This window comes from Gymnoscopelus microlampas (genome assembly GCF_963454915.1).
Source record: "Gymnoscopelus microlampas genome assembly, chromosome: 18".
NCBI classification, from domain to species: Eukaryota; Metazoa; Chordata; class Actinopteri; order Myctophiformes; family Myctophidae; genus Gymnoscopelus; species Gymnoscopelus microlampas.
This window is the reverse complement of record NC_139955.1, coordinates 4,088,465-4,102,492: the sequence shown is the minus strand read 5'-3', so window position 1 is coordinate 4,102,492 and position 14,028 is coordinate 4,088,465. Positions and strand designations below refer to the sequence as shown.

The 14,028-nt window shown below is 42.4% G+C and overlaps 1 protein-coding gene across 1 annotated transcript; it reads right to left on the bottom strand.

Moving 5' to 3' along the window:
* Positions 1-9,021: 9,021 nt before the first annotated feature.
* LOC311065552 (uncharacterized protein) lies at positions 9,022-11,853 on the bottom strand (the record flags this gene model as incomplete). The annotated part of the gene is made up of 2 exons (XM_084085942.1): positions 11,797-11,853; positions 9,022-9,694 (listed from the first exon to the last, which is right to left on the bottom strand). The coding sequence occupies exons 1-2, from the start codon at positions 11,811-11,813 to the stop codon at positions 9,022-9,024; spliced, it is 690 nt and encodes a 229-aa protein (XP_083942068.1). The 5' UTR covers positions 11,814-11,853.
* Positions 11,854-14,028: the final 2,175 nt, after the last annotated feature.

Below are 14,028 nucleotides of genomic sequence, written 5' to 3'. Positions count from 1 at the left end.
ACTTTTTTATACCACGACCCCATTTTATGGGGGAAATTCTTTGGCGACCTCACACTTAAATGTAGGGTAAGTGATATTTTTTGGTTAAAACCAAAAGTATTTTGTTAAAAGGTTAAAGCACTATATTCTGATAGTAATCATTGCTATAGAGTGCTTGTTCAGTAACAGGAGTCTCCCCGTCTCTCCAGCTCTTTAATAAACAGAAAATACATTTTTTGGTAGGTGATAATATTTCAGCCAATCAGAAGAGAGTACCCATTTATCAGCTTAATTGTCTCCGCCAGGAGACAAACAATTAAGCGTTTGCGTTTGTATTGTTTTCGTTCTCGTCCTTCCGTGTGTCCACCAAGCTAACATTGGTGAAGCTTCACGTGACACGTGACGATATGTTGAAAGGGTGTGCTTTGATTGGCTAGCGAGACGCATGATGAAATAGAGACCTATTTATGTCTTTCGAAGTGAGGTAAGACAGGATTAATCAGGAACCGGAGGAGTGTCAGACACGTGTCAGACGAGGCTCCCAGAAGAAACATATCTCCCCCGTTCAGGCTCTCAGCGAGTTCAAGGCCATGGACTCCTTCTAAAAAGAGCATCACGAAAACGCAAGCAAAACAAAACACGATGATGATGATGATGATGACAACAAAAATTAAAAGAAGTTTGAAAACTCCCTTTTTACTTTGTGTTAATCTGAGTTCCCAGAAGTTTTCGCCGGCTCGGCGAGGAACTTCTGGGCCAGAGCCCTGGGATTTGTGGGCGGGATGTTATTTACGCTCTGAATCTGAGCGGACACGCCTCTTACCGGTCTGAGAGCTGTGCAACTCGTCTAAAAAGTCCGACGAGAGGCAAACAGCAGTACACAACAATGGCGGCCGAAATTTCTCAAGGGGAAATTGCTTCCCGTCGATCCTATTTAGATGCTACACCCACTGCATGTGGATCCCGCCCTCTTTTCTTCATTGGCTGTTGATTTGAATCACAACGCAGTGGCCGCGCCCCCGCCGTCCAAACTCCGAGGCAATGCCTCCCAGACTAACTTTGTGTTAACCCGCCTCCATTTGCCCTGTGTGGGCTTGGTGACACCTCAGGAGGACCTGCTAACTGCCACACTACGGCTCCCATGAACTCTCTAGACCTGATGGTCAATGGGCAGGCCAGCACATGCCCAACACTATTTCTTTTACTTTCCCTTTTTACTACTGGCGGAGACCTGTGCTCCGAGGAGCACATTTTCTAGTTTTTATAGTGTTCCAGTTCCCATTTTGTCAGCTCATTTCTTAGTGTAATCACTTCCAATTTCACTTGTTTAATCTGTATAGTTCTCTATCCTTATTGGATAAAATTGGAAATGAAACTGAAACTAAAACGAAAATGCATTTTCTGTTTTATAAAGAGCTGGAGAGACATGGAGACTCCTGTTACTGAACAGACACTATAGCAATGAGTACTATCAGAATATAGAGATATTTAACACTTATTTTAACGAAAGAAAATCACTTACCCTACAGTACCTTTAAGTTATAATGCAATTCCAAAGTGGAAATAAAGAATTTCTTAAAGTAAAAGCATTCATTGCTGGCCTTTATACATATATGTATATTATATGTATTAGAACTTTTAATCACAGCAGTGATTCCTGCTGATTTGTAGGCCTATGTTATCAATGAAATGAATGCATAATACCGTCAGAGTTTCTTAATCCAGCTCTAAAAATCTCGATTTTTATCTTTGGCCACCGGCCATGCGTTTCTCTCCATCCCGGGCGGCCGCTGTTGGTAGCTGGTCAGGTTGTCTGTGAGCATGACCTCCCCGCTTGGTAATGTCACATCGCGATCCGTAAATTGTTTGTCGACTCAAATGCCGATTCGGGGGCTTATTGTGTTTGCTGGCACATATATAGGCTACAACAGATAAAATGTACACTGACCCCTCCAGTTCCAATTTACCAGTGTTAATTTAACTCCAAAGGCGAGAGGGTACAAATGGAACCAAATGCACCCGTGGTCCATGTATTTGTACCCTCTAGTCTAGCTCAGGGGTTTTCAACCGGTGGTCAGTGGTCCGCGGAGGTATTGCAGGTGGTCCCTGGCCATGCATTCAGAATATTTTTTTTTGTTGCTTTTAATAAGTTTCAGGAGTTCTGACTGTATGGTGTGTGTGATATGAAATGTGAGCTTCCCATAATCACAGTAATCCTTAATCATATTCCATCATATTCAAGGGCTTTTGCTGAGAAAAGAGACAGACCCCAGTCACTTTCAAATTAGAGCACTGCAGAGGGCATGTTTGTGTGTCTGTGTCCAGCTGACACTCGTTGACGCTCGTTAATGTTATAGGCATCTGAGCAATTATGCTTCTGCACTGTCAAATAGGCGAACATCTAATCTAAGATTAGTGGGACTCACCATTGAGTCACAGGACTCACTTCATTGAAAACAAACACAATCACTGTATTTTTTCAGATATTATGTTGATATTATAGCTATTTTATTTGATTAGATATGTGATGTTCCTGACAATTAGTTGACTTTTGGTGAAAAAGCCCGCATATATCGGTATCGGTTGGTATCGGAAATTAGGAGTTGGACAATATCGGAATATCGGATATCGGGAAAAAAGTGGCGTGGGTCTATGATGGACCCACCACGCACAATAGTGGTGGTCCCCAGGTTGCTCTTAGTCAGGATGGTGGTTCCCTGGGTCAAAATCAGTTGAAAACCCCTGCTCTAGCTCTCTGAGTTACAAAAACTCTTTGAAGCCACCCCGCACCTGGCACTGCTCATATTGAACTTCATTCCTGTTATATAACTATATCGTTAATGAACAGCTAAATCAGTACTGTGCCTCTGCATGGGCTTGTGTGTGTGTTGTCGTCCCTGTGTTGCTGCTGATTCTCGGTCGGTTGTAGCTGTATGTGTATTATGAGGAGTCAAGTGGCCGTCTTTTCCGTCCTCTTCATGCTGGTCATGACGACCTCACTTTTTTCATTTCTGCCCTGTGTGCTACTTACTTTGCTTTGTAATATAACCCATTTGGCCTTTCATTGCTGTGGACTTAATGCTTTTTGCTAGACTCTGTGACTCTTTAACGTTTTTTATTTCATTAGCTTAGTACAAGTTTTTCAACTTTAAATGACTAGATTCTTTAGGACAACGGCATGGTAGCTTAGCAATGCTGCTTTTGTGGCTGTGCTACTTAGCTGTGTAATGACTTAGTAATGACTGTGTAATGACCAAGCCCGAAGAAAAAACATCTGTTCCCTGACCGGGAATCGAACCCGGGCCGCGGCGGTGAGAGCGCCGAATCCTAACCACTAGACCACCAGGGAAGGCTTCCAGCTCAACTACAACTCTCCGACTCCTTCCTCCCCCCAGATCCCAGACACACTATTGGGTACGATGCATGCCCCGAATGCATCATTGGAACAATACAGAGACAAAAATTGGGAAGAAGTTCAGCATTAACTTTAATGTAATGAAATTGGTGTTTAATATCCCAGCAATAATGCCCACATTAGGGTGTTTTATAGTGTTCCACGATAACTGGCGAGGATGGGATTCGAACCCACGCGTGCAGAGGGCCACCCCGTCCGTCTGTTACATGTCATAAACCAATAATAGAAAAGCAACAGTAATACTTGTCTTATTGAGAAGTGAATGGGGTGAGGGGGTGAGGACAAAAGGGGATGGGGGCTTGGACAGGCAACCATGGCCACTAAGACCATTTGTATACTATTTTGTACCTAGTGGCAAAGCGTGGGATGGCATATCTTCCTAATTAAGGCCCGGTTACATATATGTGTTTGGTGGTCGGAAGTTCCATCCACTCCCATTATATGGGGAAAAAATAGAAAGACCGTCCCAATGCGTTGAGGTGACGGAGCTGATGCACGTACACTTGCGTGAAGTCCGACACATCGGGTTCAACATTGGACTATGACCCGTCACTAACCAATAGGACAGATGTGTCCTGAGTGCACACCACTGGGCGCGTTTTCACTTTTCTTCTTTCACAAAGCCAAACCCCTAGTCTTGGAGGGAATGGGAAGCAAAATGTGACAATTGTCGAGTATTGATTTTGTGTTAAGTCTGGCACTGATTTGTATATTATATGTCTTTAAATGTCTTGATGAATTGAATACGCAGGACCACAATGGAAACAAGCTAGCATCATTGTATAATCGTACCACTGCACTATTTGCATCTTGCAAACTGTTAATAAAGTATTCAATAAATCAGTGTCAAGCCTGAGAGAGAGCAGGCATAGAAGAGCATACATTAGAGATCATCATGGAAGAACATAGAGAGAGAGTTGGAAGAGGAAGAGTTTCCCCTAGATGAGACGCTCATAATGAGCGTCAGCCAACACCCCATCATATAAGACAAGTGTCACCCCCAGTATAAGATGAACTATAAAGAATCGGCGGCCTGGTGTGCAGTTAGCATAGAAACAGGCATTGAACGTAAGTAAATACAATATGTGCCAAAGACTTCATCCATATTTCATACACAATGTGGCTACACAGATGTGTTGATTGATTGAATGTGCTATTCTCGTCTAACCTCCTAATCACTGTTGTGTAGGCAATTGTTTAGTTATTGTCATTGCTGCAATGTCAAGGAGAAAAAAATGTAATAATAAATGTCCTCAATGTTTAAGCATGTATTGGTGATGGTATCATTACCCAGCAAGCTTGCAAGTAGTACACATATAAACACCAATAATGTACTGTCAATGTTCTTCCTCCACATGAAACCAAAACTTCAAATAACAATGAAGAGTAAACTTTCTGCTTTTGGTGTCGTCCATATACAGTCGCCAGATCATGGATCCACACCGAGCGGAGGAAAACCTCCTCTAACTTCTGCTGTCTAATATTAACTGCAGGTCAGCATGTGCTTACTGAAAGATAGATAGATCGACTGTCATTGACACTGTGGGGGACATTCAGTTGTCATAGCTGTACCTAATTAATGTTTCAACCTCACTTAATAGAGACCAGTCAGCAGGCCTTCACTCCCAGCCAGGACCTCTTCGGTACTGCTGAAAGTGGTAAGATATACATATTAGTCATGACTGTTAACAAATACAACAACCATACAGCTGTACACAATACATTTTCTAAACTTACTTTACAGAGAACAGTCAGCAGGCCTTCACCCCCAGCCAGGACCTCTTTGGCACTGCTGAAAGTGGTAAGAAAATCATACCCTCCCGCTCATTATCATACATTACATTACAGTCAGTAATTTTGCAGACGCTTTTATCCAAAGCGACTTACAATAAGTGCATTCAACATAGGTAGGGAACGAAACTACTAATCACCAGAAGTCCTAAGTGCATTTCCTGCAAAAAACAGCAACCAAGAGTATACCTAGCGCTAAGGTAAAAGTGCTATATATCAGCTACCTACTTTCTTAAACAGATGAGACAAAATAGCAAAATCAAATGAGCACAAGCTTATACAAAAAGTGTATGGACTAAACAAGATCCAATAAAACAGTAGAACAATAAAACAAGAGTTCGTACAACTAGTTAACAACAAGTAAGCCAGACAAAGCCACAACAGGTGTGGGCTTGGCTAAGAAAAAAGCATGTGTAGAAACAGATAGGGGGGGGGGGGGGGGGCAATACCGTGGGGCAAAGATTTGAAAATAGCAGATCTACAAGCTCACAACGCGTCGCAATGCGACACGCTGTGAGCTTTTAGATCTGCTATTTTCAAATTGCCAATGTATAGGTTTCAACTGGTTACACTGATTTTGATGCATTTTGTTTTTGCTGTGGACCCTCTGGAACCCCCTCAAGGACCCCTGGGGGTCCCCAGACCCCAGTTTGACAACCACTGCTCTAGAGCATTACATTTTTATAACTGGGCAGTCCTTTCATGAGGAGGAGGGACTAGGACAGGTGGGTGGTCTTGTAGGAGGAGGTGGAGGGACTGGTTCAGGTGGGAGCTGCTAAGGTGAGAACCAGGTATACTTAATGAACTTGGGGGAAGTGCTCCAGTACTTAAACTCAAGTACAAATTTGATTGAGCAACGTTTGCTTGTAGTTGAGTAATATGACTAGGTGAATCTATATCAATGTGTATACTTGACTCAAGTGCTGGGCTTTGTCCACCACTGCTCAGGACGAGCTACAGCGAAGGTTAATCCCACAGATGGGGATAATACTTTCTACAAGTCTACAGTAATGTGTCTGATCAACTTTACCCTTGTTTTGACTTAACTGATACAAAGCATGTACAGTACACAAGCTTGTCTGTGTAGCTGAATGCAACGTCTCTCATGATGTTTTTTATGTGAAACTGGAACCATTTCCTTCCATTAGGAAACATTATTTGTGTTGATGAGTTCGGGGACCAGTGCGTAATGTGGTTCAGCCCAGTTTGTGGTTTTTACAGTTTGATGATGTTTTTTATTGGACAAATGAGCTGATGGAAACAACGTTAAGCTTTTAGGAAGGAGCCATCATCCTCATAATCATCACCATTTGGTTTTAGTGGTTATTGCTTTATCAGAACCATTGCTTATGCTACTGCATTAACGAATCCCAAACCGAGGGCCGTGATTTCAAGTGGGCCCACTAATAATTGGCAAAACTAAGATTGTATTGCTAATGTAACATTAAAGGTAGGGTAAGTGATTTGCTTTGGTTAAAATAAGTGTTAAATAGCTCTATATTCTGATAGTACTCATTGCTATAGAGTGTTTGTTCAGTATTAGGAGTCTCTCCATGTCTCTCCACCTCTTTATAAAACAGAAAATACATTTTCGTTTAATTTCCATTTTTTTCCAACCAGGACAGAGAAATCAATCAGGATACAGATTAAACAAGTGAAATTGGAAGTGATGACACTAAGAAATGAGCTGACAAAATTTGAACTGGAACACTATACAAATTAAGCTTAAAAATGGGTACTTTCTCCTGATTGGCTGAGATTTTGACACCTACCGAAAAATGTATTTTCTGTTTATTAAAGAGCTGGAGAGACAGGGAGACTCCTGTTACCGCAAAAACACTCTATAGCAATGATTACTATCAGAATATAGTTTTTTAACCTTTTAACAAAATCCTTTTTGTTTTAACCAAAAAATATCACTTACCCTACCTTTAATATAATATATATTATTATTACTTTTTTTTGTCTTTCTTTTTTTAGGTGAAAGTGAAAGTTTCTGTCTGTGGATTTTATAAATATCAAACCAACTAATTATTAACAAGAGCTTGCAACTAAATAATAACAATGGATAATAAATGGATCCATTGGAACATTGGTCATTTTTTCCATTTCTTCTTTGGACATACAAGGTTTCCCCCCGACAGTGATAACATGCATGTAGTGGGATGGGAGGTAGATTCTTTTTTACAGTCAAAGCCTAAATCAAAGTCATTGTACTCAGAGCTACTGTAGGTGTGACGACACAGCTGTTGTGAATGGAACTAATCGATGACACACAGGATACATCAGTCATCACCACACACACTGATGCAGAGCCACTGTTACATCTGTTCTACCCTGGAACTCTAGCCTCATTTTGATCCAACTAGTACCTGTGGTTCTGTATAGCAGTGATTCTCAACCTTTTTAATTTCAAGGACCCCCAGTTTGATATGCATTAGGCCACGGACTCCCATTTAATACAATCTTTAAAAATCTACTTCGCAATCTACTCTATAAAATCTTCAGTGTTCATTTAACTCTGCCAGTTGGACCCATATCCATCTTGGTTCCATTTGTACACTCTCAAAGTTGCAGATCTGTAAGGATCAGTTTTTGGAGCCGTAGTGGTCCCCGGAACAGACGTTGAGATTGAGAACCAGTGCTGTACTGGTAAGAAATGGTACACAAACGGTCCCTTAAGTAGCCAGCCGTGGTTGCCTCTGGCTACGAACGTTATGTGGATGAAAGCATTGGTTGTGCGTCGCATGTTGTAATCAGAATGCATCAACCAAGCCTTATAGTGAATAAAGATAACAATAATAATTTTATTAAGCGAATAAACATTTTATTTAATTTTTAGCTTTTACATAATGGTTTCATGTGCTTTATTAAAATATTTAATATCTGTTGATCTGTTATGAAGAATATCATAGAGCATCTTGTGGGGACAGAAACATATCTTACCAGATCTCGCGAGAGTGCGTTGCTAGGATAGAGATAGGTCGATAATAAATGTTCTCCTAAATACCATTTTAGTGTCGGAATGTTCAGAAGATGTGTGGCTTGTGAGGGCTGGGTCCAATATTGTGTTCAGTGACCATGGGGGCTAAAGGGTGAGAAGTTGTGCTTGCGTTAGCCTCGGAAACCCAGCCTTTTTTTTTGTTTCAAAAGAAAAAAAGTCTGGGCGAACGGTGCAGGAACGATGGTCTTAGGACCTTGTTAACTCCTAACCAACCAGAGTGCAGAGGGGCGTCGCTCTAAATTTGGTGACGTCAGCCTGCTCCGTGCACAGACCGGGGGGGGGGGGGGGGGGGAGGGGAGGGGAGGCGGGGACATAGATTGGTGAAGCAATAGGAGGCGCCGCACTGCTCCGGGCGCCTGGGTTTGGATCCGCCCTTTGAGACCATGGATGGGGCTCGTTCTCTCAGTCTATGCTTGCGTTCACTTCTCCCATTGGAATTAATAGACTCACCACCTACAGTACTGATGGTCTCCTAAAGGGACAACTACATATATCACACAGATACAGGAAGGTTTCTGTTGTTTGTCTTGACTGCCAATCAGATAATAAAGCTAGAGGGGTCAATATCAGGTCATGTGTTTGTTATTTACCGTGTCGCACATGAGAATGTCTTATTGCAAGTATCATAAAAAGCAACCAATCCATTGTATGGGCTGCCGTAGACAACCATACCAAAAGGACAACAATAATAATAATAATTAAATAGTTTCCTGAAGGGGCTCAGAGTCAGACCTGTAATAATACTGGAAACTGAAGCAGGCAAAAGTAAATAAATAATAAAATAAATATCCAACGAGTCATTGTGTGTATTCCTTTTTCACATGCAGAGGTTCTAATGGAAGCAACTCTTTGCTCTCTTTGGCTTGTTGCAGAGGACAGTATAGTGGAGCCAGGAATCAGTCAGCCACAGCGCCTTCCGCAGGTAAACGGAGAAGGTTGTTGGCAGGGACGGAGCAGCATGTTGTGGCTCCGTCAGAGCTAGAGGATTCACCTGAAGCCCTGCTGTGTCCTGGACAAACACTGAGGCCTGCGAGAACAGGACCTCCATTAAGACCAGTGCCCACACCAGTCCGCAGCCGAGCTGGGCAAAGTGAGACGTCCGGAGCCCGCGGGTCTGCAGGGGCCAGTGACATACGAGGGTGGCCTCCAAGCCCAGGAGCCCCAGCAGAAGCAATGAGGCCAGATGGTGAGCATCTAGGAGCCACTGACACAACACATACACACTCTGACATGCTGACATCTCTGTGGTCTTCACTGGGCCCACGTCCATCCAGGCGCACACTGTGGCCCCCAGCCTGAGGGCCCCGTACAGCAGCAGCAGAGAGTCGGTGAGGGCCAGCTGTCTCAGCAGGACATTGGAGGGTTTGGTGGAGATGAGAGGCGAGCGGAGCCATGACAGAGCCTGCAGACTGTATATCGCTCCCGCCACCAGGGGCAGCACTGCCCCCTGAGGAAGCAGCAGCACTGTCGCCAACTTCAGCAGCAGAAAGCGTCGGAGCAGGACCCTGGGGGAGGAAAATGACCTTCAGTGGTGTAAAGTAACTACGTACATTTACGTAAGTACAGTTTCAAAGTATTTTAAATTAACTTGAGTATTTCCATTTCTTGATACTTTTTACTATTCTACAATATCTCAGAAGTGAATGTACTTTTTCTAATTTATTTGACAGGTTTAAGCTACGATAGCTATAACTTAAACTTTGAATAGGTCTCAAAACTCAATTGGATGGCAGCGTCCACACCACAACTATAATGACAACTACAGTATAGTTATGCATGATATCATTTGGATCACTCCCTGAGCGATTTTATGAAAGATAGAAGTATTGACACTAGCTGGCATTACCTCAGGTACAACTATCTCGCCTCCTTGTAATTCATCATCAGAGTCAGATTATCCATATATCCTATTTATGCTTCTTTAAGCAATGGATGGAGATCTCTCTCTAGTCTCTGCCTCTCTATACCGCCCCCCCCCCCCACCTATAGAGAGGTCCAGTGTGAAGCATGTTTGTTTGTGTGCTGATTAAGTTTAAAACGAGTATTACGCCGTCTGGACGGCATCTGGAATTAGATTCAAAACGGAATAGCTCTGTAATTAAAATCAGCCTCTGTAATTAAAATCAGGTGTGTTTGGAGGAACATGCAGCTATGGGAATCACACAGGTGAATGAAATCAAGATTCATATTTATTCATAAGGGTCTGTATGTGAAATGAAATGAGCAGCAATGTTGAAAGTACTTTAAAGGTGCTACATTGATTCTACATTCTGATAGTAATCATTGCTATAGTATGTTTGTTCAGTAACAGTGGTCTCACCGTCTCTCTCTAGTTCTTTACTAAAGAGAAAATTCATTTTCTGGTCAGATACCGGTTTTATCCAATCAGGAGAGAGAACTCATACGGGAGACAGGATAAACAAGTGAAATTGGAAGTGACGACACAAAGAAATTAGCAGACAAAATTAGAAGTGAAACAATATAAAATTATCTTCTGATTGGATGAAATTCCCACCGTAAACTGTATTTTCTGTTTAATAAAGACCTGGAGAGAAGGGTAGACCCCTGTTACTGAACAAAATATAGCAGTTCTATCAGAACATTTGAACTTAAACAGTTTAACATAAAACTTTACACTATACAGGACCTTTAAACTAGTACTAGTTGTTGACACATTGTTCTTATTGTCAGACAGACCAATCAATAGTTTTATATATCAAGTGACAGTGTTGCTATAATACTCTGTCTGGTGTGTGTGTGTGTGTGTGTGTGTGTGTGTGTGTGTGTGTGTGTGTGTGTGTGTGTGTGTGTGTGTGTGTGTGTGTGTGCGTGTGCGTGCGCGCGCACACACGTCTCCGCAGTGTTATGCTACAATTAAACTGCTCAGGCATAAGCCTAGGCAAGCAAAACAAGTATCTATAAATTCTTTTTACTTTTACTGCTGCTATTTAACATAACAGAATGCACCTCAGATAGAACTCTTGCACAGCACATCCTCAGTGTTAATTTAACTCTGAGAGTGTGGAAATGGACGCAAATGGACCCACAAGGTTCCATAAGATCTTACTGTACAGATTCATATAATGAGTCAATTTCAGCAGAATAAAGCAGTCCCAGTAATCACATTTTATAGCAGGATGAGTTGACTGCTCAAAAACACGTAATAATCTTGGGGTACAGTTAATCAAATTATTGGTTATATTAATTGGTTAATCGATTTGGGGGGACTGAAATTTCTCTTTTTTTATAAAACAAATGCCGTAAATGTAGCAAATATACAAGCTCACACACTCACAGTGTGTTTTATCATAGTGAGATTATAGATTGTCTATTTTTGCAGCGTTATGCAACATTTTTGTATGACATGTACAAAAGTAGGGCTTAAGTGGTTAATCATATTGATCGACTTGTTCGATCTTGTCAGTTCATTCACATATATAAAAAAAACTAACAGATTATTACAAAATATATATGCTTCACAAATATTCGATTGCTTCACTAAAAAGTAATCGATAGAATAATCACTATACAAAATTAGTCGATAGCAGCTCTATAATAGCGATCATGTAAGTAAACAGTAGTTTGACCAACCATGAACAACACTCACCTGTGTGAAAGTATCATCTTCTGTTGTCCCAACGAGGCTGCTGTTCTACCCTGTCTGGTTGGGCTGAGACTGTCAAACTGGCTTTTCTGTCTTCTGGTAAAGGTTTATAAGCCCGACTGCTACCAGTACCTGCCTGTTGCTGTGATGTCATCACGTCTGCTCCCCACTACCTGCCTGTAGGTGTGATGTCTTCACGTCTGCTGTAGAGAGAGAGAGAGAGTGACACAGTCTGACTCACATGGATCAGGAGATTGTCCTGTAGGACATGACATGAACACAATGCTGAACCAATGTCCACACTTCCTAGAAAAGATAATGTGGGTATTATGCAATACCTGTTGTACTGAATAACAAAATAAAATAGACTTAGATTCTAAAATGAGTCATCTGTACTGGGTCTGAATGAAGGAACATAATGTACACTATCAATAAATATAAGTATACATGTATGTACAGTCTATCAGCAGTGAATCATGCATGATATGCATCTATGGCCATTGCCTACTTTGAGAGCTATGTGCATAGGTGCCGTTCAGACGGTCCCGAATGTCCCCCCATTAGCAATCAACTTGTCGATCTCACCGACCACTGGTCTATTTTTTTTATTTTTTATTACCCGACCGCTGGTCCTGCACCCCACCGTTCTAATTGTGTTGCGCAATCGTCGTTGTGTATTGGCTGCATGCTCGCCTCTCGCCGCAATGACCATTATGTTAGGCTACTGGCGTGCAGTTGCTCTGTCAACTCGACCAACTAGGTGTCAGACAAGCTAATACACAACAAATAGTTGTTCTTTGTAAACTGGCTGTGGGCGTGAAATAAGGGGGTCTCGGGCTGCAAGAATCAAGTGTTGCTATGATAGACTGACTGACCAGGGATCAGATTACTGCAGCGCAATATAGGTTAAAGTGAGATCCGAAAGGGCACGCACAAACTATACCTCTGTGGAATCAAAGTGCACCGTGGCATGTGTGATCATGGATTAGCCTACTTATTCATCGAGGTAAAAACATGCAATTTAATGTCATTGTCTATTATAGCTGACATCTCGCCTATACTGTGGTAGATCAGCATTTTACGTTTGTCAGGTCCATGCTATACATTTGTATAGCCTACACTTCGGAGCTACACCAAAACTGACAGTGAACGCCAGTGTGACGTAATCTCACGACAGCATGACATCACATCCTACCTATAAATAGGTAGGATGCACCAGTTCGACGGCTTCCATCCTCAACACAACCCACGCCGACGACCCTTTACACAAATAAACTGCTAACTTCATCTCCTGCGATTTCAACTATCTTTTCACATTGTACACCACTGCACACTCCCCACAGGTCTGCCATACCAGGTCTGAGTAATCACAAAGTGGGTTTTGGTCATTGGAGAGGTGATGTAGCCTGGTAAACCCTCCCTCCGGAAATCTCATATCCATTTGATTTCAGAAAGGAGTCTGGTCTGAAACGCCTTTCTCCAATAATCGCTCTGCTCGCCGAGCCGACGAGCCTATCAGCGTCGTCGCTCATTGTTCTGTGATTGACAGCGACAGTTGGCCAATCAGGTGGCGAGTTCGAGTGAGCCCGAATGAACCCGAGTGCAGCCTGAGATCCGCCGACAAAAGACGAACGGCAGCCATTGTTGTTTGTGCGAGTGCCTTCACTTCTTACTTTCAGTTTTATAACGCTTTCAAACTTCTTTTTTGAGGCACGGAATTTACTTATAAGATATCGTTTGGATAGAATTTAGTTGTTTAACTTCATATATGTGGTCAATTAATCATGACAGAGCCTATTTAAAAATATAAATTTAGAGAACCGGCAGGGGCGGGGAGTGACACGCATGTATCCCAATAAGGCAACCTATTTTCGGCATGGCCGTCCCAAAAGTCCCGTTGCGTCACATAGTCTGGAGCTCGTCAAAATGAACTGCTCATTGGCTGAAGGGGGAAAACGATCATTGGTTGAAGGGGTTGTCAGTCAACGGTATTACTCCCGCCCAACTCCAGCCCACAGCGATTATTGCAGAAAGGCGTTTCAGACCAGACTCCTTTCTGAAATCAAATGGAAATGAGATTTCCGGAGGGAGGGTTTACCAGGCTAGAGGTGATGCACGTCACCTCTTTCTGAAGTGGGTACTTTCAAAGCCTGCCGTGGATTTAGGAGAGCACAAAACTCTCTCTCACACTGTGAGGTGCCTGTAAGGTGGCACTGCAAAGTGAACGACGCGTCA